Source organism: Tricharina praecox, assembly GCF_024521635.1.
Source record: "Tricharina praecox strain CBS 144465 chromosome Unknown BZA05scaffold_47, whole genome shotgun sequence".
NCBI classification, from domain to species: domain Eukaryota; kingdom Fungi; phylum Ascomycota; class Pezizomycetes; order Pezizales; family Pyronemataceae; genus Tricharina; species Tricharina praecox.
Genome location: NW_026250449.1, coordinates 78594 through 101501, shown reverse-complemented (window position 1 = coordinate 101501; position 22908 = coordinate 78594). Strand labels below are relative to the sequence as shown.

The following is a 22908-nucleotide window of genomic DNA, read 5'->3' as shown; positions in this document are numbered from 1 at the left end:
CGTGAACGGAGTAGTTGTTTCAACGGCGGATTTGCCGTATTCGGATAGCAAAATATGTTCGAAGGTACATAGCTCCCATGTCTGTGTATCAGTTGAGCGGGGGCAACCTCGGGAGCCTGCAGTCGTGTGACGGATAAAGAAAAATACGTTCGCGAGTCACATACGAGCCCACCGCCCATATGGCAAACACGGTTTATCGCCGGTCGCCCAATGAATCACTCACGGCAGATACAACCGCTGTAACCTGCAGAGCCAATTTGCAGGATTTGCGAATTGGTGAATAAGGGATTCCTTCCGTAGGCGGTGTGAACCTCACTAGACGCGTCCTCCCGTTTTCTTCCTAATAACCTACCAGCTATCATGACGCACCTCCTAAGTCTCACAAACAAAAAAAATACAGCACAAAAGAAAACACCTTTCCAGTGCCCGTGGCAGTTGAGGAACGCTGCCCACCGGCGTTGAATGAAAAACCTCAGTCCTCCGGCTTGAAGTCAGTTCACGCACTCGCCTCAGAAATGGACAGAGAGTTTTCTCCAGAGTCCGGACGGACTGCACCGGATCAGTACGGTCCCGTCGGATTTGTCTTGGACGACGGGATGAAACTGGTCCATCACGTCCGCCAATTTGCCGGACGGGGTTTGACTGCAGTCCGGCATGGTGAAAAAACGTACCACTCCTTTCAGCACTTACCACACCAAACATTACAATGAAAACCTTTCCCAGCATGAGCATGTGTTGAATGTCGTCTAGTGCAAGCGATGCCGCGACTCTATCTTCGTCCAGGACCAGCGAACACGAAAGCCCGTCGCCGTCGAGGCCTAGCAATCCCGCGATAGCATCGCTGTCCTGTAGTGGCAGAGACACCGCGTCGTCATGTTCTATCGAATCTAGACGTCCGATGGCTCCGGACGACACCTAGGGCGCCGGAGGACTCCTGGTGCCGGATCTTAGCCGTGCAGACATCAGGCATTCGCATCATGTTTGGTGCCCCGAGCGTGGTGGGGCCTACGAGTAGTCTGCCTGCTAGGCGAGCCGGGAGGCCATTTACGTGGGACAGGTACATAGAGGACCTACTGCCGCTGTAGAAGAGATAATGATCAAGTCTTTATAGTCCTACGTTTTCCCCATCTTCATCCAGTGCGCCTACTAAACTCATACTTCCCTCTACCACTACCAGCATAATACGCCGCGGAGCTTTCTTTCTTGTGATTCGTGTCGCCTCAAGGTATTTGTACTAGCCTTATGTGACGACTGCAGTCGCCTTTTTTCCGTCCCGGGAGGAGGCTGCCGGGGAAGACTGCTGATTGCGTCGCTGTTACCACGGTGGTAAAGAACGGTCGAGGGGGATTAACAGCCGCCAGTTTCCGTCATGAGGCGGTCGTATGGTTCGCTCTCTTTGTGCAACCGGTGCGGGTGGCTTCCCGCCGGTATGTACTATACCATACAGCGAGGCAGGTGTTGAACCGATCACATGCATTGGCAGCGAGGAGGCCACCCCTGCTGCGCCAAGGCTGACATACCGGTGGTGTTCAGCCCTCCCCATCGCCATCATTGTCTTCCTGTGTTCCCCGCCCTCTCGCGCGTTCTTCAGCCTGCTCTAAACCCCTAACCACTTTCGTTTCCGTACTTGACTTGACCTTGAAGCGTGTGCAGCGGGATCAATCCGAGTCAAACAGCCCGGCGGCTCACCTCGCGGCCTGGGCAACCATTGAAGACCGCCTGTATAGCTACTATAGCATCGGCACCACTCGTCTTTGCTGCTTCATCTCACCCTCCGTCTTTTGCGAACACCATCTAGCCGTTCCTCGAATCCACAAACCTGAGATCCACTCCCGGTGAGCTCCGTTCGTTCAAACACCTACCCCTACTAGTGCAGTAGGTAAGCGGGCTTGCGCTTCTATACGTCGCAGTCGAGCATTATTCGCCACCGCGCCTTTCGCGTTGCCGTAGTCGATCGCGGGGAACTTCCAGTCGGCGGATACCTTTCTAGTATGGTAGCCCGGTACGACGTTGTAGACCGCCGGGCTCGCAGGTTTCTGTCTCTTCTTCCGGCCCGGTTGCGAGACGACAAACGGACAGAGGTATCCATCATCTTGGAGAAGCCGAAGGACAAAGTCGCAGTTGAAGCACGAGTGCTCGGAGATGCCAAGGTAGTTTTGAAGAGGCTTCATGTCGGGGTTCTCTTCGTGGAAGCATAATAGCCGCATTTCGCAATGTTCGCGGATTTCCAGGTTCTCACGACGTCGGGTATATTCGTTTTCCAGGCGTTTGCTGTGTCGGCCATGGAACTTCGCAAGGTCGTCGGCGGATAGGAGCGCACTCTTAAAGACATCAAATGTACTAACCTGGGACGAGGAGGGATCAACTGTCGTCTCTTGCTGGAGGGAATCAATAGCCGTAATGACGACCCTTTTACCGGTGAAGAGGTTGAATTTCGGCCCCAGCGTGTGAAATGTACCACGTGCGGGGTAGTAGGTAGCAATCCTAGAAAGATAGGTGCTGAAGAAATCGAAATCGGTTTTAACGAATGGGAAGCCGATGTCGGTGATGTTATTACACATTATCCGTATCATCTCCATATGAACTTTACTTTTACACAGTGTGGCTATCCAGACGACCCGACACATGGACTCCATTGAAGTGCAAGCGTACGCCAACTCAAGTTCTTGAATCAACTCTGCCATCTCTAAGAGCCGAACAACAATCGCATTACGAGCTTGCTGATGCGTGTCCAGGCCGTATCGAATACCGCGCAGAACGGGAATAGGCATATTACGTAAGTGCTGCTGGTAGAGCCCTTCTCAATCAACAGAAAGAAGAAGAAGAAGCAAAGTGATGAACAGAAGAGAGAGAAGAAAGCTCTCGTCCCAGCTCTCGACGTGGTCGTCTTACCAAGACGCCAAGTCATCCAGCTTTAAGAGCCGAGGCTACAACCTTACAGCCGAGGCTGTCGTCACGAGGCCACATCCCACGTGACGACAGAGATCAGTCACATGTCACCTCCCATCACAGATACGCATTCAGCCTAGTGCCCTCCCTCCCTCCCTCCCTCGCTCTCTTCCGCTCCCCGCACTTGGTGAGACGTCCCAATGTCGGTACCTGGAAACCTACGTCCAAATCTCGCAGCAGCAGTCCAACGGCAGCGTTTTTTTCGGCTGATAGAGCAAGTTTTTCGAACGGTTCCTCGGAATGACATACCTCCCACACATACAAGCTCAAAATTGCACCTTTACCTAGTACAGCCTCCAGGGAAGACGAGGGGTAGAGATGCCGTGAGAACAAGGCTCGCATGGCTAAATATGGGTCAGTGTCTGCTCGTACTGGAATCCAAATGTCCAACATGCCTGTACAGCAGCGCACTCTATGGTGGAAGGGTATTTAAGCTTTGGAGATGGGACTTCCCGTGTACGCTCAGCTGGAGTGGCGGAGAATTGTCGAACTCTATCCACATCGTTACCGCCCCGCCGCGCCATCTCCATCCGTCAGGTGAGAGTTTCGTGCGTTATCGGAGACCATTGAACCAAACGGACACTGTGGGGAATCTTCCGACAGCGGACAGCCATAGAGAACCTACTCGGGATGGGCGAAGGCGGATTATTACACTGGTTGACGATGCACGAAAATCTGGGCACGGATTAGGCAATGCCCTCAACATTGGCTAACGAACCTTAGACTCCATCTACAAGTGCTACAGAGCGGTCGCCTTGCAAAGAAAGCGCGGAAGAATATCCTCTGACCGGATAACCCTCCTTCTCAAAACTGTCTTTCGCAACCGCACTACCTAGGTTGGTGAGAGGTATCCTCCAAACTCAAGCTTTGGCGTGTGGTCCTTTACATAGCAGTGAACCGTAGGTAGGTTAACCAACGGTGGAGGGACTTTGAGAGCGGTAATGTAGGTTTCTGGGTTGTGGAAGACGGAAACCCCAGCTTCACGAGCGTGATGAACCTTCGGGGCGTCGACTCCTAGTTTCCCTAGAGGACCACTGCTCACATAAATACCGACGGAATCCGGCCTCCAATCTCAGCAGCATCAACTCATTCACTCATCTACTCGTTCATTCATACTCATTCACGCATCCTTTCACTCTTTCGAACTTTCCACACTCTTTCCACCCAAACCAACCAACCAACCCCCAACCAGCAACATGCACGCCTCCACCATCCTCAGCATCGTCGGTATCGTCGCCGCCTTCGGCTTTGCCAACGCCGCTCCCATCGCCGCCCCCGGCAACGGTGTCGGCTTCGGTTGTAACGGACCGCGCTACTACCAGGCGCAGCCGTGCTACCAGCAACGCCCGTGCTACCGCAACCGCGACCAGTACAACGACCCCTGCCGCGGCGAGTTCGGCAACCAATTCTGCTGCGACAACGAGCAGTACCGTCCCTGCTTCCAGGGCTGCCGCGATGGCTGCCGCGACAACTGCTGCTACAGGAACTACAGGCCCTGCAACTACGGCTGCAGGGAGCACAACGAGTGCTTCGATTGCTTCGGGGACAACGACTGCAACTTCTGCTGCGAGAACTTCTCGAAGCGCGTCGCCGACGTTCTTGTCACCGACGATCTTGTCGCAGAGTCGGCTGAGAGCAGCGATTAGATGTCTTCGGTCTCGGAGATCAGCTAGCCGCCGCTGCTATTGACTCCGGCGATTGGATGCGGAACTCGTCGATTCGATTGTTTTGGTTGATTGATTTGTTTCTTTTTCCTATCTTGAGAGTGAATCTGGTGGAGGCATAGCGTTTTGGGTGGAAGGCGCACGGACTGCATTTATGAGGAGTTATAAAAGTAGTGAAGGAGACGTTTTGCGCCGCGTGACTTGCGCAGAGTGACTTCGAGTGAATAAATTGGTATCGATTACAACCTATCCTCCATCCAGAGCAGGCCTCGCTTTGTGCTTCGACCGGTAGAGGTGACCACGAACATTCTGCCTATCACCTGGCGTACGCCGCATCTCGCACAGCTGTACACTACTCGGCACTAGGTTAGGTTAATCGCCCGCTTGGTGGTATCAGGGGCGCCATTCCGGTCGCGTTCGGTATTAGTAGGTGCTGCTCAGATTGAATCGGCCAACCACTAATAGCTGGCTGGTATGGCCGATGCAAATCCATCCATCAAATTTCTATGAACAGTCAACGGTGCTAGGGCGAGTGATACACTCGGTATGGCCATCATCCAGCTAATCGGAATGTTTTCCCGGAGCATGAACACCCACCCCGCCAATTACCGGCCCAACTACTACGAGAAGCTAACCATCCTGCCAGCTGGGTAACAAATCGCTGGCCGCGACAAAATAAAAAAGTTGATGAATGGTGAATCCAGTGTCAATTATTGGAAATTCTAAGGCAACGCGTGACCCCTACCTACCTATCTCCTTCGTTAACACTGCAAGTACAGCAACAGGGACTACCAGACATGGGTGCCCTCCTCACAGATAAAATGGATGTTGCGCCAGAACACAACTTGAAACAACGATGACTCACAATGATACGGCGGGAAGAATGCACGGCCGCCGACGACAGCGCGTCAGCAGTTTATACGCCACCGACTTAAAACCCTAGCTAGAGTGTGGACGAGAAGACCGGGTGGCACGTGGTATACGATGCGTGCGCCCTTGCAATGGCGCGTCTCAATACCATCGAGAGCATGCTGAGCACGCCTATCGCTGCGCCGCAGACCGCTACGGGGATGTCACTGTCTCACGATCCGCTGGTAGAGGCGGTCGGAGAGAGGTTTTGGAACGCGGGTCGCCGCGGAATAGGTGGCCGGATGGGAAGGGTCGGAGGAAGAGCTTGAGAAGCAGAGAGACACAAATTCACTAAGCAAATAAGCGCACCAACAGGTCGCTGCGGATATGTTTTTGCGGAGGGTGAGGGTGGGTACATAGTAAACCGAAAAAGAAGAAACGGCAGCCATAAATCGAACCTCAGCCGAAGAGTGCAAAAAGCCAAGCAACCTGCCCGGACAGGGTGTAGGCTCTCAACCACGAAATTGTTTTTGTGTGAGCTACTTTGGCTGAAAGGAGATCTTGATAAAACGTATATAGCCAGCACCTTTCACAGCCAAGAAACACGTGACCTTACCGACTGTACTTGTTTGTTTATTTTCGTTCAGTATTGCACGTAGGGAGTCCATCTGGATTATGAAAATTTACCCACCTTTCCCCCTCCCACATGGTGTTTCGGCAAAGAGCTCGGCGCCGCACTCCCCTCGCGGCCACGCACCGCACCAGTCGCCGAGTTTATGGCCTTTAATAGTTCTGCTTGTATACATGACGACTACACGTATTGGCTCACAACGAGCGATGCGCGCATCTCGATCGTTCGCGTGAATATCGGCCTATGCACACGCAGATATCTCAGTATGTGCATAGTAACACCATGGTTGGCATCAAGGACGTATGCTTCTTTTTAGTTAAATGTTCTACATAAGCCAGTCCCGACCAAATTTGGGTATGGTCTGGTCGGGTCGGGATATATCCCGACCGATCACGCATAGTTCGGGAGAAGACTGTCTGGCTAAGAAACGACATTTGACGTCGGCAATGCTCTGACTACCGCCGGAAACTAAGGAAACTTTGCGGCTGATTGTAGAGTTAACAGTTAACCCGATGTCGGCCAACCTAGGCTGACCTAGCCGAGTGCTGTCTGGTCGGTCCACTGATATCCCGACCGACCAAAGCCACGGTCTGGTCTGCTTCATTTTATCTCGACTGGAAAATCGAAGGTCTGGTCGGCGTCTTGGCAGACCCACTTAGACCGGTCGGCCGACCGGTCTGGTCTATGCAGAACACTGCAGCCGTGTGAAGGTTCAAGATACCTTCCCTTCCCCCAAGGAGGATTGGCGGAATCCCGGCGTCGCGCTGTGGAAACCATCGACCGGCCCCAACACCCGAACACAATCCATTCCAAGACCAAAATGGTTCCATTCGCGGGCAATCAATGTCCGCTCGGGATCGTACGCGTTCCACTAGATCATTTACGCTGTCTTATTAGACGTCGCCATTGCGCGTACCTATATCGCTTGTCGAGAAAAGATATAGAATGCCCGCTGTGGAGCTAAAAAGATACCCGGTACCCTCGTCGGTAGTAGGTACGCGATGCCCGCTGCACCGCCACAGTAACGTTGCGTACAAAACTAAATTATTTGGAGATATGTAGTCGACTGGGCAACGAGAGTTCGACACAGAGAAAGAGAATGTTTTTCTATTGTATTGAAGCACCGAAGCTCGCTGAGGTACTGCTTTGTAACTTTTACACCGATTTTTCCGTGGGTTATGTGATCCACCGGTTGAGAACAAAAGTTTGGTTGGTATTCAATGATGAGTCAATCCATTTTAGTGACGAGTCAATTCATTTTAACGACCAGCCACTAGGTGCGCCCATAGCGACTCAGTAGCTTTTATTTCTCAAGCGCAAACTCCACTCATCTAGTCTACGCTATCCACCACGTGCAACTAGAAACAAATTGACCATTCCGCAATTATGAGGCGCAAATATGTTCTCTGTGACGAGCGATGATAATGCTACAATATTTCGGGGCGCATTCGTTTATACACCACTCTCTGTCAAGTTACATTGTCTCCGTTGCGTCGACGCGCAATATGCACTACCGATTTTTGTCAGTAGCTTTGCTGTGGCTGGTGAGCGCATCGCGTACGAGGGTAACTACCGGGTACCTTTGTTAGCTCCACAGCGGGCATTCTACACCTTTGCTCATCGCATGTCCCTCTGCGTATCACCGAACCCGGAGACGTTTTCATAGCTCATTTTCCAGCTTGCCTGCCGGCTAGTCACTTGCACGGCTTATTGCTCAAGTCCGCCTACAGCTACATACTAGTACCTCCTAACCCATGCCCGATAAGCGAGGCGAGTCAACGTTGGTTCGGTTATCGGTGCCACCGATTGGTTCTAGATACTAGTTAGCACTCGATGATACATAGCTGTCTGGCGCCTACGCGGGATCTTGATTTGGTAAAGGTAGTTGGCATACCAAGTACCGAATCGTTGCGGCGCGGCGCTAGAAAATGAGTTGATGGGTTTCATGCACGAACCGGAGGCTTATGTACAGGTTTCGCGGCCTCTGGTATCGAGTCCTCCGCTGCACATCAGTGGGCGATCTGCAGTTACGAGGCCATTCACGCAACAACATATATGATATCTGCATTTTTATATGCCGGTGTCAGTACGCCGCCGGCAGGGTTATATTTGCGAGATCAATGGGCACATGGGTAAGGGGCATGGCATCCGGACGGACGATTCACCACCTTCTCGGGTGGCGCTTCACAGGCCATGACTCGATAGCGAGCATCACCATATGCCTCGACGGCAGCGACCAGCCTCAATCACGACTTTCAACGGCGATTCAGCTCCAGTACGGATTGTGTTCTGTGTTTTTTAACCCACGTAGCGTCTCCTCATAGCCTTCTCTCTCTCTCTCTCTCTCTCTCTCTCTCTCTCTCTCTCTCTCTCTCTCTCTCCCTTTTCTGCCACATCATCAGTCGGACAATGACCCTCCGCAAAAAACGAAAACAGCGGTGAAAACGCACCCCCTACGACTCAAATATCAATAATGGCACCAGCTACCACCACTACAACTACTACAACCACTACCACTATCACTTCGACTCCCGCGCCCACTACCGGCAACAACGTCAGCCTCGAGAGCAGCTTACTCGATATCCTGGCATTCTTCGCTGAGTTGACGTCCAGCTTCGACAACGGCATCGCCGCCGACGAGCACGGGCAGGTGGACAATTTCGAAATTACGAACGAGGAGGAGAAGGAGGAGGAAGAGGACGAGGATGAGAAAGACGTCGAGGAACGTAAGGAGAATCACAACAGCGACGACGGCGAGGCCACGGGAAGCGTGAACTAGGGGTGTGGGGCTCGGGGGTTGGGGGTGGTGCATTTTATTTCTATTGCACACATAAACAAATGGTTTCAAGCAACCTCGTATGTATCCAATCCATCCAATCCATCCTAGATCTAGGAAGTTCCGTCCAACTCTACTCTACACCACCCATTCATCGCACCACCCCTGACCATTACCGATTCTCTCCGACACCTATAAGGTATTTGCCTACCCGCCAAGTAGGTTATGACGCCTTAATCGCCATCAAAAGCTGTGGCATCGACACGACGAACGAGTGACTGTTTGTGGATCTCGCAGTGCTGCGCCCAGTACACGCTTAGCGCACGCTGGGAAAGAGCAGCCTTGCTCACAGGTGAGCGATATAGTTATCTACAAAATACTTCTCGTCGTTTGTCTGTAGAGTACAGGTATTCGCTCTCTGCCTGAGTGGCGGTGTGGTTTCGCACTGGGGGTAGCACTGGTTAAGGTGTAGACTGACGCGGTACGGAGCGAGCAGCGAGCCTGCAACGGCTGCGGCTATACCGCCTCCTAGTCTCCGACCACCTCCACCGTCAAGTTCGCGGCTAGCTCGGCTAAGAGTCCAGGGCACCCATGGCGGCCTCCGAGCACGTGCGGTCAACCACTGGCGAGGAGCAGAGAATCCGAGACCGTTATTACTTATGGTGGAGCGAGCACGCGACTGCGCAACTCTTCCGGACACAAACAGAAGACCTGACACACTGTGGTCTAGGTGACACTACCGGGGCTATGTGCTTCATAGTACTACCGGGGGTGGACTATTGCTTGTATGTATGACGGTACCGGTATCATCACCGACGAACTCTTCAGATAACACAACTTTATCACAGTCATCTGCGGACAAAGGTAGCTGGTCAACGAGCAGTATATTCATCGTCTACATAAAAATCCCGATACTCGACACGATCGCCTTCATCACGTGAAGCTCGGGCTGGCGTTTCACCACCCCGGACACGCACGCCCCCCCCTGCAGTGCCGCCCGAATCAGCCGCCGCCTTTCCCGAGCGCTGACAGAGTTTACTCTACTTACGCCAACAATCACGACCAGTTCTGCCCACCATTGAAAGTCCCGCCATTGAACTCGTTATGCTTCGATCCGCCGTTGTAGGTGCGGCTGTTATTCGTGGAGTTGTGGCTGTTTTTGGCGCCGGTGACGAAGTCGCGGTTCGTCATGTCGCGGCCCACTGAGATCGTGTTCTTGTTCCCCTCGGTAGGGGTGCTGACAGGTACGCTTTCCTGCGTGGTGAGGTTGGTGGCTTGCTCGGTGGACATGGTGCTGTGAGCTGGGTGGTGTTAGGAGTGGCGAAGGGTGGGAGGCTGGGTGTGGAGTGCGGGTTGGGGGATACCTGTGGGTCTGGGGTGCTGTGCGGTGGTGATGGAGCGGGTGAGGTTTGGTAGTGAAGCGGGTGCAGTTGGGTGACGAGCGGGAGTCCGCAGAGGGGACGTGTGCTGGGGTTATAAGGCTTCTCCGTGCAGCTGAGGAGGGACCTGACGATTCAGGCGTACACCTGTTGGTATGTTACCATATGCGAGCCTTGGAGGGTCTGCGTTGCGGAGTCGCATCCAGCTGGTCGTATTCTGGGACGTGCATGCATTGTGCTTCTAGGCAGGGCGCGTTCTGGCCTGAATCTTGAAACGCAGCCAACCAATGGACGACACACCGTTTGCAATGAGGGGTAATATGGGAGCTACCCCGCTACGATGGCCGCGGTGGTTCCCACTATTGCCACAATGGGTATACTGCTACCGAAAGCTACCCCGCTTTAATGGCCAATAATGGGCGACGCAGGGCTAGACTGCTGTGAGGTGTCGTGAGGTATGTGTATTCAGAGTTCTACCCTATCACCGATTTCACCGCAAAAGCACAGGGCGGCATCTGACATCTCTGGCGGTAGAGTTGAGGGATTTAGTGAGACACGCTATTGTGCAGCGTGCTGTACACTACAACCTATAAGCTGTGGTGGGCTCGAGATGGCACGGCATGCGCTCATCGGAAATATCTGGCACTGGAGTATGGGCGGCCCGGATGGCAAGTACTTGCACGGGGGCCGGTAGTGAACAATGAAAGAGTTGGTGGCAATAGCAGAAGAGGGATGAAATGAAAACCCAGAATATCCGAACCGCATGCAAAACGTGTCAGCCCATGGTATGTCTAGTGATTCTCCACATGTTCACGATTAGAGGCGCGAACGCGCATAGATGTTAACCGAAAGGTGATGGAAAAAAGAGAGGGAGAAAATGAGGTGGCATTCTAAATCACCGAGCCGTTTAGATGGAACAGCAGGCGGGCGATCAACTTGTACCGTCTTGGCACAATAGAATCTAGCGGCGTTTTCCCCTCGCGGTCGCCGGCGGAAGGGTTGGCTCCCCGCTCGAGTAGTAGCATGATAGTACCAGTGTGCGCGCCCTCTACGGCGAGGTGGAGAGGTGTCTTCCCATATCTGTTTGCAGCCGAGATATCGGCACCACGGTCGATCAGTAGCCGTGCAACCGATTCGTAGCCTGCCCCCGAGGCCAGATGGAGAGCAGTTCCGCCTACATGGTCGACGGCCGAGGCGGCGGCTCCACGGTCGAGGAGGAGTCCTGCCACTACCTCATGTCCTCTGAGCGAGGCGACGTGCAGCGGCGTCGTTCCGTTGCAGTCTGCGGCCGACACAGCGGCTCCCCGATCGATCAGCAACCTAGCCACCGCCTTGTGTCCTCCATGCAGAGCCAAGTGCAGCGGTGTGGTCCCAGTCCCGTCGGCGGCCGAGACGGCGGCTCCCCGATGGATCAGCAGCCAGGCGACCGCCTTGTACCCGCCGTCCAAGGCCATGTGGAGCGGCGTTTTCCCTTCGCTGTCGGCAACCAAGACATCAGCTCCCCGGTCCATGAGTAGCCCGACCAGCGCCTCGTAGCCTCGCGTCGAGGCGAGCTGCAGCGGCGTGAGCCCTGAATCGCCGCCGGCAATCGATACGTCAGCTCCCCGCTCGATCAGCAACACGGCCACCCCGCACTGCCTTTCCTGCAAAGCCATGTGGAGCGGGGTATTCCCATGACTGTCGGCGATCGCGACATCAGCACCCCAATCAACGAGTAGCCGGGCTACCGCTTCGTGCCCTCCCTGTAATGCGATGTGCAGCGGCGTTTTCCCACCGGCGTCTGTAGCCAAGACGTCCGCTCCGTGATCGATGAGCAGCCGGGCGACCGACACGTGTCCTCCCCTTGCCGCTAGCTGCAGTGGCGTCAGCCCGGAATAGCCCTGTGCCGTCATGATGTCCGCTCCCCGGTCGATGAGCATCTGAGCCGCCACATCGTGCCCCCGCTGCGAGGCTAGCTGCAGCGGCGTCTTCCTGGAAGAACCGCAGGCGATCGAGACATCAGCTCCCCGTTCGATGAGCAGCAACGCCACCGACTCGTGCCCCCCCTGGAAGGCAAGGTGGAGTGGCGTATTCCCGTCACTGTCGGCAGCCGAGACGTCCGCTCCTCGATCGACGACCATCTGCACCACCGCCTCGTACCCTCTCCATGATGCTTGTTGCAGAGGCGTCTTACCGTAACTGTCGGCAGCCAAGACGTCGGATCCCCGGTCGACGAGTAGCCGTGCTACCACCTCGTATCCTGCGTGTGAGGGCGGCCGCACCGGCGTCTGCCTGGAATAACCGCCCGCGGTCGACCTATCAGCTTGCTGGTCGATGGCTAGTGGCAGGTCTACCATCTCGTGTTCTCTTTGCAGCACGATGTGCAGTGGTGTGTTCCCGTCACCATTGAGAGGTGAGACATCGGCTCCGCAGTCGATGAGCAAATGCGCTACGGCCTCATATCCTCCCTGCGATGCCTGGTGCAGCGCCGTCCATCCATAGCGGTCGGCAGCTGAGACATCGGCCCCTTCATTGATGAGCAGCCACGCAACCACCTCGTGCCCTCCTTGCGCGGCTAGCTGCAGCGGCGTCTGTCCGCAATAACCCCCGCCGGTTGAAACATCGGCTCCCCGTTCAACGAGTAGCTGGACGACCGTCATGTAACCCCCCTGAGAGGCAAGCTGTAGCGGCGTTCGCCTGGAATAGCCGCCGATGGCCGAGATGTCAGCGCCATGATCGAGGAGTAGTAGGGCCAAACCATCATGGCCCCCCTGCAAGGCGATGTGTAGCGGGGTGTTTCCATCACCGTCGGCAGCCGATACGTTTGCTCCACGATCGATGAGCAGCCGTGCCACTGTCGCATACCCTCCCTGTGTGGCCAGCTGCAGAGGCGTGCGTTCAGAATAACCAGCGGTGGTCGAGACATCGGCGCCCCGATCGTTGAGCAGCTGCACTACTCTTTCGAATCCACCCTGTGAGGCCAGCTGCAGCGGCGTCCGCCCGCAGTAGCCGCCCGCGGTTGTGATATTGGCTCCCCGATCGATGAGCAGTAGGGCAACCGTTTCGTGTCTTCTCAGCAAGGCGATGTGCAGCGGCGTACTCCCATCAGCGTCCGCAACCGAGACGTCTGCGCCCCGCTCGACGAGCAGCCGGACGACCGTGAAATAGCCTCCTTTCGCGGCCAGCTGCAGCGGCGTCTTCCCGGAATGACCGCCCACGGTTGAGACATCAGCCCCCCGCCCGAGGAGCAGTACGGCCACTGCGTCATGTCCGGTCTCCAACGCGATGTGCAGCGGTGTATTCCCAGCACTGTCGGCGAGCGAGACGTCGGCTCCACGGTCGAGCAGCACTCGTGCGACAGCCTCGTACCCGCCTAGCGCCGCCAGCTGCAGCGGCGTCCGCCCGGAGTAACCACCGACAGTCGATATGTCGGCCCCGCGGTCAATCAATAGTCGCGCAACGGCCTCATGCCCTTCCTTGAATGCCAGATGTAGCGATGTCCAGTTGCCTTTATCGACGGCCGCAATATTCGCACCAACGTCGAGGAGTTTACCGGCGATATCGGGATCTCCGAACCGAGCCGCGCACAGAAGCAGCCTGTCCACACGGGCGCCCTCCGCCGACCTGGACCCGAAAACCGCGGTGAACGTCTGTCGCGAACCGAACCTGGCTCGTAGCCGGCCTATGCGTGCCTTCTTTCGGAACTCGGGGGTGACTCTAAAATACCGCCCCAGGTCAAAAATGCAGACTGTACATAGAATGTTTCGGTCGTCCTGCAGCGCCTCGGATCTTCGCCAATACATGTCTTTCGGGAACCGCGTTCGCACGTACCGGTAGTGGTAAAAGAACCATCGCTCGTGATTGCCGTCGGAAACGAAGTTTGCCCAGGAGGCATGCAGAATGTCGCAGCGGTCATCCGCACGGGAGAGGTGCCACGGCCAGAATACCGCCGCGTACAGCAGGAGGTGGCGATCGCTGTAATCCCCTTCCTGCGTTTGAAGCGCCGTGTCGTAGTCGTCCCACGAGGTGCACAGCAGCGAAAGGCAGACCTTCGCGATCTCGGTGTGGCACTCGCCCCTGCACAGTTTTGTCTCCAGGTACTCGTCGACGGAGAGGTGTGCGAAGCGAAACACGTTCAGACGCTCGTCCAGAATGAGGAGGTTCTGGCACGCCTTGAGCAGTTCGTTCGCCTTCATCGGCGTGTCCTTGTGAAACGGTTCTTCCGGACCACCGATCTGGATCGCGATCGCGTCTAGCAACGTTTCCGATCGCAGCGGCTCGTTGGAACATTGGATCCACCGGAAGGCGTTGAGTGCTAGTTGCGGCGCGTTTCCTTTCTGCCGGAGAATTCGCTTGTAGATCGCGTCGTAGGCCTGGGCTAGTGTGTCTGGTAGCGCCCTTAGACCGCGTCTCACGTCATCCTGGGTGGTCATCTCGCTAAGGAAATCGATTTGCAGCGCCGCGAGTTGGAACCTTTATCGAACTGTCAGACACGCGTTTCGGGAGATCGAATATACTTACATTCCCTTGGATCGGTGGCAGAGGACGTTGCAAATATCGTCTTTGAGCCCGCCGTCGACAACGCCATCGAGCAGCAGTCTCTTACCGATATTGTTCCGAACCTCCGTTTTGACGAATCGGCTGATGTCGTCGATATTGTCGTCAGGGTGCAACTCGATCCGGGGAAACATCTCAAACTGCCGCAGAATGTCGAAGTCCATTCGAGTTGTGGCAAAGATTTTGACGGGATTCTTCGATCCTTCCATCACATGCTTCAGTGAGCTCAGAAGTTGTATCCGTATCGCACTATCGACTTCATCCAACGCATCGATGCAAATGATTATCGTTTGCTGCGAGTACATGTTGATGAGGTCGATAAGCAGCTGCTGGCTCTCGGTTAGACTCAGCTGTGAGGATCTCTGCCCTTTCTTTTCTCGGTCTTCGTAGATGGCGATAGCCGGCTTTAAGAGCTCGATATTCTCCGACCGAGCCAAGGCGAGCTGCTGAACCAGTGTGCGCATGATCATCTCGGGATCGCGTCGATTATCTTCTCCTTGGTCGCAATAAAAGAACGCCAATTTCGAGTTGGGAATCGGATTCGCAAGGAAAGAGTCGATGACCCGTGACGCAAGAAACGTTTTGCCGGCGCCCGCTGGTCGAACCGGTCAGACTCGGAGCTATGCATGCAGTGTGCGACATACGGATCCCTCGCAACAGCAACAACATGGAAACGCCCGAAGACTTCCACGTGCAGTACTCCGCCTTCCGAAAGATCCAGTCGCCTGTTCCTTGCAGCCGCCGCTCACTGATCCGCCTGTGGTGGCTCGTGTAGGGGATCGTAGATATCCATTCCAAGATCTCGGACGACCTGGCTCCTGGTTACATAATACATTGAGTGGGAGTTTGAACAAACACGGTGAGTCGAGACTCACTTTTGGACCTGCCGAGATTTCCGGTTAGCCACACTAGATATGCGACTGAAAGATCGCCGCGACGAGGGAGACTTGCGAGCCAGAGATAAACGTCTGTCCGCCGTGGAACTCGCCTCCCGCAAACTCGAAATGGGTCGTGTCGTGGTAGACTCGGTGCGCGTCGGTATTCATGTTGTCGCTCGTGGCAGCTTCCGGGTGACAGTTCGTTTTTGTGTTCGATCCTTTCCTTAGGTGTGGGCCCTGCTGCCGCTACTATGGATGAGAACGTCAATCGAGGTGCAAGGCGCTCGGGGAAGAGTTATCGGCATGCACCACTCGGCGGCCGGTTTCCGCGATCGATAGCTGTCAGGATCCGTCGAAAATATCGCACGACTGTACACTGCGTGTGAGGCGAACGTACGGTATAGATATATCATATGATTCACGTACCCCGCTTTGTCCCCGCATGAGATGGTTACCTCAGCTCAACGGCATCGACATACAATAGGTGCATGCATGAGCGTGAAAAGTGCCTGCCGGTCGAGTCCTTCATTGGCCAGGAACTACTGCCCCCCAGCAATCCTGCGGCTGAGGTGACAGCAACCAGTTAGCGAGAACTGTTAGTAGTAGTCCCCTCACCATATCCTACCGCCATGTGTGCAGAGTGTTGCGCTTATTCGTCGCGAGCACCGCGAGCAGCGACGCGTTTCTTGATCGCCGAACCTTCGTGGCGGAGAAACCCGAATCTGTGAGGTTTGTGGGATGGATGTGACTCGGAGGTGGAATTAAAGGCTCTTGCAGTGCGGGTGCAGTAGCGAGCTACTACTGGTAGGTTTGGGGCTTGATTCCCCAAGCAGTGCTCGCGATATCCCGTCGTGTTGGAAGTTGGCATTGAATGGTGAGAGACCCAAGAAGGGGATAAAACAAAAAGGGTTGATCAATTATTCGTGAGGTCTATGATGATCATGACGAGAAGAAAGCAAGAAGGAGAAGAAGAACAGAAATAATGATAGCAAAAACAGTTCAATGTTTAACGACTGCATCGGGCCAGCGTCGGGTCTCACCTCCACAAAAGATTGGTCCGGTCAGCTCCCAACAAGGTCTCTCCTCTAAAACGCAAAGTCTGAGCACAGTCTCGCCTGGTCCCAACAAGGTCTCCTCTCTCAACCGCAAAGTCTCGACAAAGTCGCCTGGTCTCACCAACGTCCCCACTCTCAAACACAAAGTGTCAGCGAAGTCTCCTCTCTCCGGTGATCACCAACGATGATAACTGGCCTCGTCCTCCAGGCCTCTCGATGGCTGTAGGATCGGTGCTACAGGTGCGATCATTCGCATCGTCCGCAAGGCCTGCCGTATAGGTAGCGTGGGTGGCGATCCCGGCCGAACCTCGTGCGATGCCTGCGCCGCTCCCCGCCAGTGCTACCGCGCACGAGTTGGTAGCGTACCGCAACGCGAAATAGGTCATAATATATACCCGTGACCACAGAGCACAACAACACGGGTCATGTCACACCCAACCCCACGCGTGCCATCACGCGTCCTCCCGTGAAGTCCTACATACCATCATCCAAGATGGCCCGCCCGTAAGCCGTCGACGCCCGCGACTTGGCGTTGAGTTGTGCACGGCAAAGGGCAGGGAGGTCCCACTTGTTACGTCGAGTCCATCGCGCTTTGAGTGGGTGCCTGTTCCAAGTCCCAACATTAGAATGCGCTAAGCAGAGGCTAGTCACGTGAAAGGTTAGCCGCTCACGGAAGTGAATCGCCTTTGAGAGTCATTGTTGAGCTCAGGCTTCTCACTGGCGGCGAGCCTGCCTGTGATGTCACTCGTAGCGAGTGACACCGGTGGAACGCCACCCTAGAAACGTCGCGGAACATCCGATAAACACCTCCTATGTGGACGCCCTGGCATGTACCTACCAGTACAGCGGGCTCAGACTCCCAGCCATAGCAGCGAGTAAGAGTATTACCGCCTTCGTGCTTGCATCCGATACCCGTGCCTCCCAGCTAGCCAGTCGAAATGAACATTCGCCCGCTTTGCCGCCCTGCTACCTAGTCGACTACTGCTCCCCCTTTCTCCAGACTTACACTCACCAGGCCCCTTGCTAATGAACGACCCCTTCGCCTCGACTCTCTTCAAAGACTTTCGGTCTTCACACGCAGCGAAATGGCTGGCCTACATAGACGCGGTGCTCACCGGAACCCAAAGCACGAGGTCGCCCGTAGAATCACAGATCGTAATTTTTACATAGGAAATCGATCGCAAAAGATCGCTGTTGATGCTTCTACTCAAGTCACGCTCTGATACATATCGAACCCGCGGTATAGGAGTCGCGACGGTATGATGGATTGGGGCTGGAGGCTGGTTAAAGTCAAGCATGGCGTGTTGCGGGCAGATGTCGGTCGACCCTGGTTCACGGAAACGTCCACTCGGTTTTGGACTACTCAGCACGGAGATCACACCTCGGTGTCGACACTACCGTTCGTCAAAGGCTCACGTCAAACTCACCCATACAGACGCCACATCACGACCGACCACATCATGACTGAAACGAAGAAGATATTCGAAATAATATGTACGCCATGCCGGAACTCTCAACCGAACAAAAGCATACAAGACTACTTCATCCGTTCCAGCGTCGCATCGTAAGAACTGCCAATCTCCGTATCGATGCGCTTACTCATCGCCCACACCTTACCGAGCATCTCCGCGATCTGCGCAACACCATCAAAGATCGCATCGACAGCCGGGCTGAGGGCCTCCGCCAGCATCTTCGACATCGCGGCGCAGTGTGCCGCAGAACGGTCCCTCTCCTCCTGATCTCCCTTCATGCCCTCAATATACTCAAACGCCTTCGCGGTAGTCTCATCGGCGACCTGCGCGGCGCCAGCATTGAGCGCGGCGGTGGCGGCGCGGACGCCCTGCGCCATCTCGTCGTCGGTCTTGCCCGACGTCTGCAGCATCTCGCAGATCGTCCGGCGCAGCTGCTCGACTGCCGCGCGCTGCGAGGAGAGGCCGTCGCGCCAGATGGAAGTCAGCTCCTCGCGCGTCTTGTCGTTGAGCCCGTCCGACGACACGGACTTGCGCATCGGAAAGGTGCTGCTGCGAACGACAATGGAGGCGCGGGCTTGCGCCCATGGCGAGGCCAGAATGGTCCTGTGGATGACGTCAGCGATCATGCTCGCGCAGAGGGACGGGACAGACAGCGAAGTACCGGTTGATTTTTACGTGGGGGTAGGATAGGTGACGATATTCGGGGGCAACAGGTGTTTTCTTTTCTTTGCGCTTCGACAGAGCGGAGGGAGCGATGTTTAGCTGGTTGTCTGGGGGAATAGTAAATACCGGTGACGACACGGCCAGCTTATTTACCTCCCCACAGTCGGCCGGGCTTGGACTTTTCATCACAAGACAGTTGTCGAGCGAACTAACCCGCGGCCGCAAACGGCGGGCACAAAATTATCACTGCATTCCGATGTCTGGCTTCGGTTTCCGTCTCCGGGCTCGATTGCATGCGGAATGCATGATTATATTAGCGCATGTGCTCGCCAATTGCGACGAATCGGGCACGCGCACGACCACACCGTTCCGCGCGCCAAGGACTGGCGAGATTTCGAGATGCGACGCCGCTCGGGCTGATCCACAGATACTGCTGCGGATAGTTCTGTGGCTGGTGATTATCTCTGGCGCTGTCCGCAGTCGGCTATGTTCCTCATATACGGTCGTCGTGCATGACCACGGGAATGCCGCAGTAATCCTACACCTGCACACTTTAGCCGAGGAATGGTTCCCGGCAAGCGGCGGATCGACGTTTGCGCAATAAATCGTATTCCAACATCGCCGGAATGCTGGAGTTACCAACTTCTGAAAGAGAATGGACGGAAGCGGGAGCTCTGGTGACTATCAGGTAGTGGTCTGATTTGCTTCCTACGATGAGATATCTTGGTACATCATACAAGCTGCCCATTGGCTGATATTAGCGACTTGACGTCAATTTATACCCGTCACCTGCCTGCAAGCTACAGGAGGCACGTATTTACCGCTATCCGATGATCGACCGTATCCAAAGCCAAGGTTCACATCGCGGGAGAACCGAGAAGTAGGAGTTTCGGGTCGGGTGAGCGCCTGGCGGGGCTCGGGCGCGCAGCCGATTGATGCCAGGCGTCAGAGCCATGCAAGCCGTGGCCCGTGGGTGACAGCTGTGGAGAGAAAATCACAGCAGCGTTGCGGCGGCCTAACAAAACAAAACACATGACTCGTTTGTAGAAAAAACTGGTGAACTGATTCGTTAAGCGAGCAAGCAATCTTGGCCACGGCCCAATGGGCTTAGGCAACAGGGAAATGAGTACTCTGCGGTGAGCAGACCATGCATTCCCAGCATCCATAGGTTTGGATAGGCTTCACCCGGGCCTAGGAAGTTGGAACACTGCACGCCGTCAAATCCGCCACCCGGCGGGAATACCCGAGACGATACGAGATTATGCAGATGCCACCACTTCCAGACTTCCAGTCCCTTGTCTCTAGCTTCTGCATTCCTCGCCGGCAGTTACCGATTCGCGTTGGCGTGAATGGTATCGGCAATATCTGGTGTCTAATGGGTAGTTAAGCGAACCCTTCAAAGAAGCAATCACCAGAGGCCGACGGGTAGAGAGGGAAGTGTTTTGACTCGCTGATGAGGGAATGGTCGCCTGTTCGTATAGTGGGTGCCCACGGTCGGTGAGAAGGTGTTGCTACAAGGGAAAGGCGAATATGACGGATGATGGAGACGTTGAGGTTGTATTCAACTTCGAGGAGCCATCTTCTATCGCTTCCTCCGCTTCCTACAACGTTCGAATCCAGCGACCCGGCTTGCCACTTCTCCTATCTTGTCTTGCGAAGATATCAAACATCTGGAATATGCTAGTACCAGACTGCGCGAAATATGTCGAGCATACCGAGGAGCTTTAGTGATGAAAGTGAGAGGTTAAAGCTGGCGACTCACTTATCCGAGGTATTTGGCAAATCCGCCGCTCGTTGGTTAGAATCTATAGAGCCTGCAATTTCAGTCACAGAAACCCGTTCGCGCGAGCGACTAAATGTCTTGACACAGGATATCACTCTGCTGTACAGACATTCCGGTTGGTCGGTTGCTAGTGGATTCCCTCGAATCGTAGTTGTCACTCGTGCCGATGGATTTGACGCAACATTGAAAATTTGGCAACTCGAAAACATGATACTTCACCACCTACTGGTGACCAATATCCATTCCCTGCGGGATTCGCTCTCAAAACATTATCCGTCCCCGTAAAATACCAAGGTATCCTGCACAATCACATTTCACGACCGTCTTTTCTACCCCAGCAGCACCGCCCCACCATCGATATCCATCCCACGCCCACACTACCACCGCTACCCAAGTTTATCTCTCACGCGTCCCATACCGCCCCCCACCTGACGCCCATCCGCGGGCACGGCGGACCAATCCCCCGGAACCTCACGCCTCCCAAACATAACATCACACTATACTAACCGCGGCGCTGCCCCGGATACCACCCACAGTTCGGGCACGCGGCGTCGATATTAGAGTTCAGCGGACCGAAGCCACACCGGGCGCAATACCAAGCACTAGTAATTTTTCGAGCCTCCGCGGCACGGTCGCGGCTGATGCTGCCGAGGCTGTTGTAGCGCACCTCTGTTTCATAGCTTGAGGGTGGGCGAATAGCTCCATGGAGGATTTCTGCGAAACGTCGGCCTGTTTCGGTCGCGGCATCCTGCTGACACTTGCCGTGTTTGTGAGTACGCTCCGGGGCGGCTGTTTGTGTGTTGTTCTGGGAATGGCTGTGTGCCGTCATTGAGGACGTTCGTGGGAATGGCGATGGGAATGGCGATGATGGAGATGAAAATGGTAGGTGGGATGATGGTAGTATGGGAGGTGATGGCGGCGGAGGAGATGGTGGTGATGGCAGAGAGTGCTCGGGCCGTCAGCGGTGACAACGATGGCGTGGCGAGATAATGGTGTTGAATGTAGCGAGATAGATACTGATAATACTATCGCTGCGACACGGTTTCTTCGGCGGTATGCCTTCCTTATATCACGTCTCCGTACAGTATGCCATCGTAGCTACCTAGCTCGGCCATGGAAACCGGAATCAGACAAATTACCGATCCGTCGGCCGGTTGTATCCACTTGCGGGTGCTCCGAGACCTCGGATCCGGTTCTCCGAGACTTTGATGCTCCAACCGACATCAGCCATCCCCGAACGTCTACCTCCGACAAATAGCGTATTGCTACACTACTCGGCCATCAACTATGCGCGCAGGACCAAGTCAGCACGGTACAGCGCCATGATCCCGCACAGATATTCGTACCCTACGGCCGCGTTTTGCATGAGCATGCGAATTGGCGCTTGCCAGAGATATCCGTGGGCTACGCGACACGAATCGCATATCTAACTACCTATTAATAAACCAGCGATTCTCAGGATTGCCACAGACTACAGTACCTATTGTAAAGACGACTTCTGCGGCGGACCGTTTCAATCGCGACGTCGACAGGAGACCTCACGACTCGTAAATATCGGAATTTTCACCATTTGCCGCCCGGCGATCGGATCCCGGTAGGTACTAGCCAGTCTCGCAGCTCCAGTCTCGCCTGCGTCCGTAACACGAATTCCGGTTCCGATGCATCACCAGCCTCTCCATACGACCACGAAGGATAACGTCCGTCGCGACGCCCCGTGGATGGGACCAATCCAGAGAGGGCGTCGCGTTACTTGGGCCGGGCGGAACAGCTGGGGCAGAGGTCGGGACTCACGACGGGCTGGGATCCGACTTGCATAATAGTGGCGACGTCCGTCATTATGGATAAGCGGGGTGTAGAGACAGGAATGACGCCTCATCGATACGCAAGAATCGCGGCAGCGATCCGGGGAATCTTGGTCGCAAAGCGTGCTCGGTTAGATAGGCTGATCGTTGTGCCGAGGCGGCTTGGTGCCATCGGGAAGCTCCGAAGAGAGCAGACCGTGTTAAGACCTTGAATTTGGGAGCAAAGACCTTGGTGGGACCTAGGTATTTGTTCTGGAGGTGAGACCCAGACCACACCCGATGCGGTCTGTAAACGTTGAACTGCCACCTGTGTTCGTTGTTGCTCTTTTGTCTTGCTTTCTGCTGTCCATCTTCCTCATAGACCTCGATTTTCCATCCATCACCATTTTTGTCTCATCCCGTTTATGGGCCTCTCAGTACCACCAAAAGTGGCTCGTGAGTCGTGATACTCAGAAGGGCTATGGAATCCTG

General features: G+C 55.0%; 3 protein-coding genes across 3 annotated transcripts; 1 reads left to right on the top strand and 2 right to left on the bottom strand.

Annotated features, from left to right (window-relative positions):
* Positions 1–4145: 4145 nt before the first annotated feature.
* Positions 4146–4595, top strand: BZA05DRAFT_449477 (uncharacterized protein; the record flags this gene model as incomplete). The annotated part of the gene is made up of 1 exon (XM_051487366.1): positions 4146–4595. The coding sequence occupies one exon, from the start codon at positions 4146–4148 to the stop codon at positions 4593–4595; it is 450 nt and encodes a 149-aa protein (XP_051334821.1).
* An 8892-nt stretch (positions 4596–13487) lies between these two features.
* Positions 13488–16139, bottom strand: BZA05DRAFT_360374 (uncharacterized protein; the record flags this gene model as incomplete). Its single annotated transcript, XM_051481491.1, has 7 exons — positions 16089–16139; positions 15736–16031; positions 15660–15667; positions 15429–15602; positions 14749–15379; positions 14059–14700; positions 13488–13944 (listed from the first exon to the last, which is right to left on the bottom strand). Coding segments are annotated over exons 2-7 (2007 nt in total), but the record flags the coding sequence as incomplete, so codon positions are not given.
* A 1947-nt stretch (positions 16140–18086) lies between these two features.
* Positions 18087–19298, bottom strand: BZA05DRAFT_413020 (uncharacterized protein). The gene is made up of 2 exons (XM_051485158.1): positions 18851–19298; positions 18087–18792 (listed from the first exon to the last, which is right to left on the bottom strand). Exons 1-2 carry the CDS (start codon positions 19036–19038, stop codon positions 18255–18257), a joined length of 726 nt encoding a protein of 241 aa, XP_051334819.1. The 5' UTR covers positions 19039–19298; the 3' UTR covers positions 18087–18254.
* Between the last annotated feature and the right edge of the window lie 3610 nt (positions 19299–22908).

Bases quoted from the DNA above. Each gene is read 5' to 3' on its own strand.
- BZA05DRAFT_413020 (XM_051485158.1), bottom strand. From the start codon at position 19,038: ATGAAAAGTCCAAGCCCGGCCGACTGTGGGGAGGTAAATAAGCTGGCC. The intron at 18,793-18,850 runs GTACTTCGCTGT...CGTCATCCACAG, and splicing joins CCCCACGTAAAAATCAACCG to GACCATTCTGGCCTCGCCAT.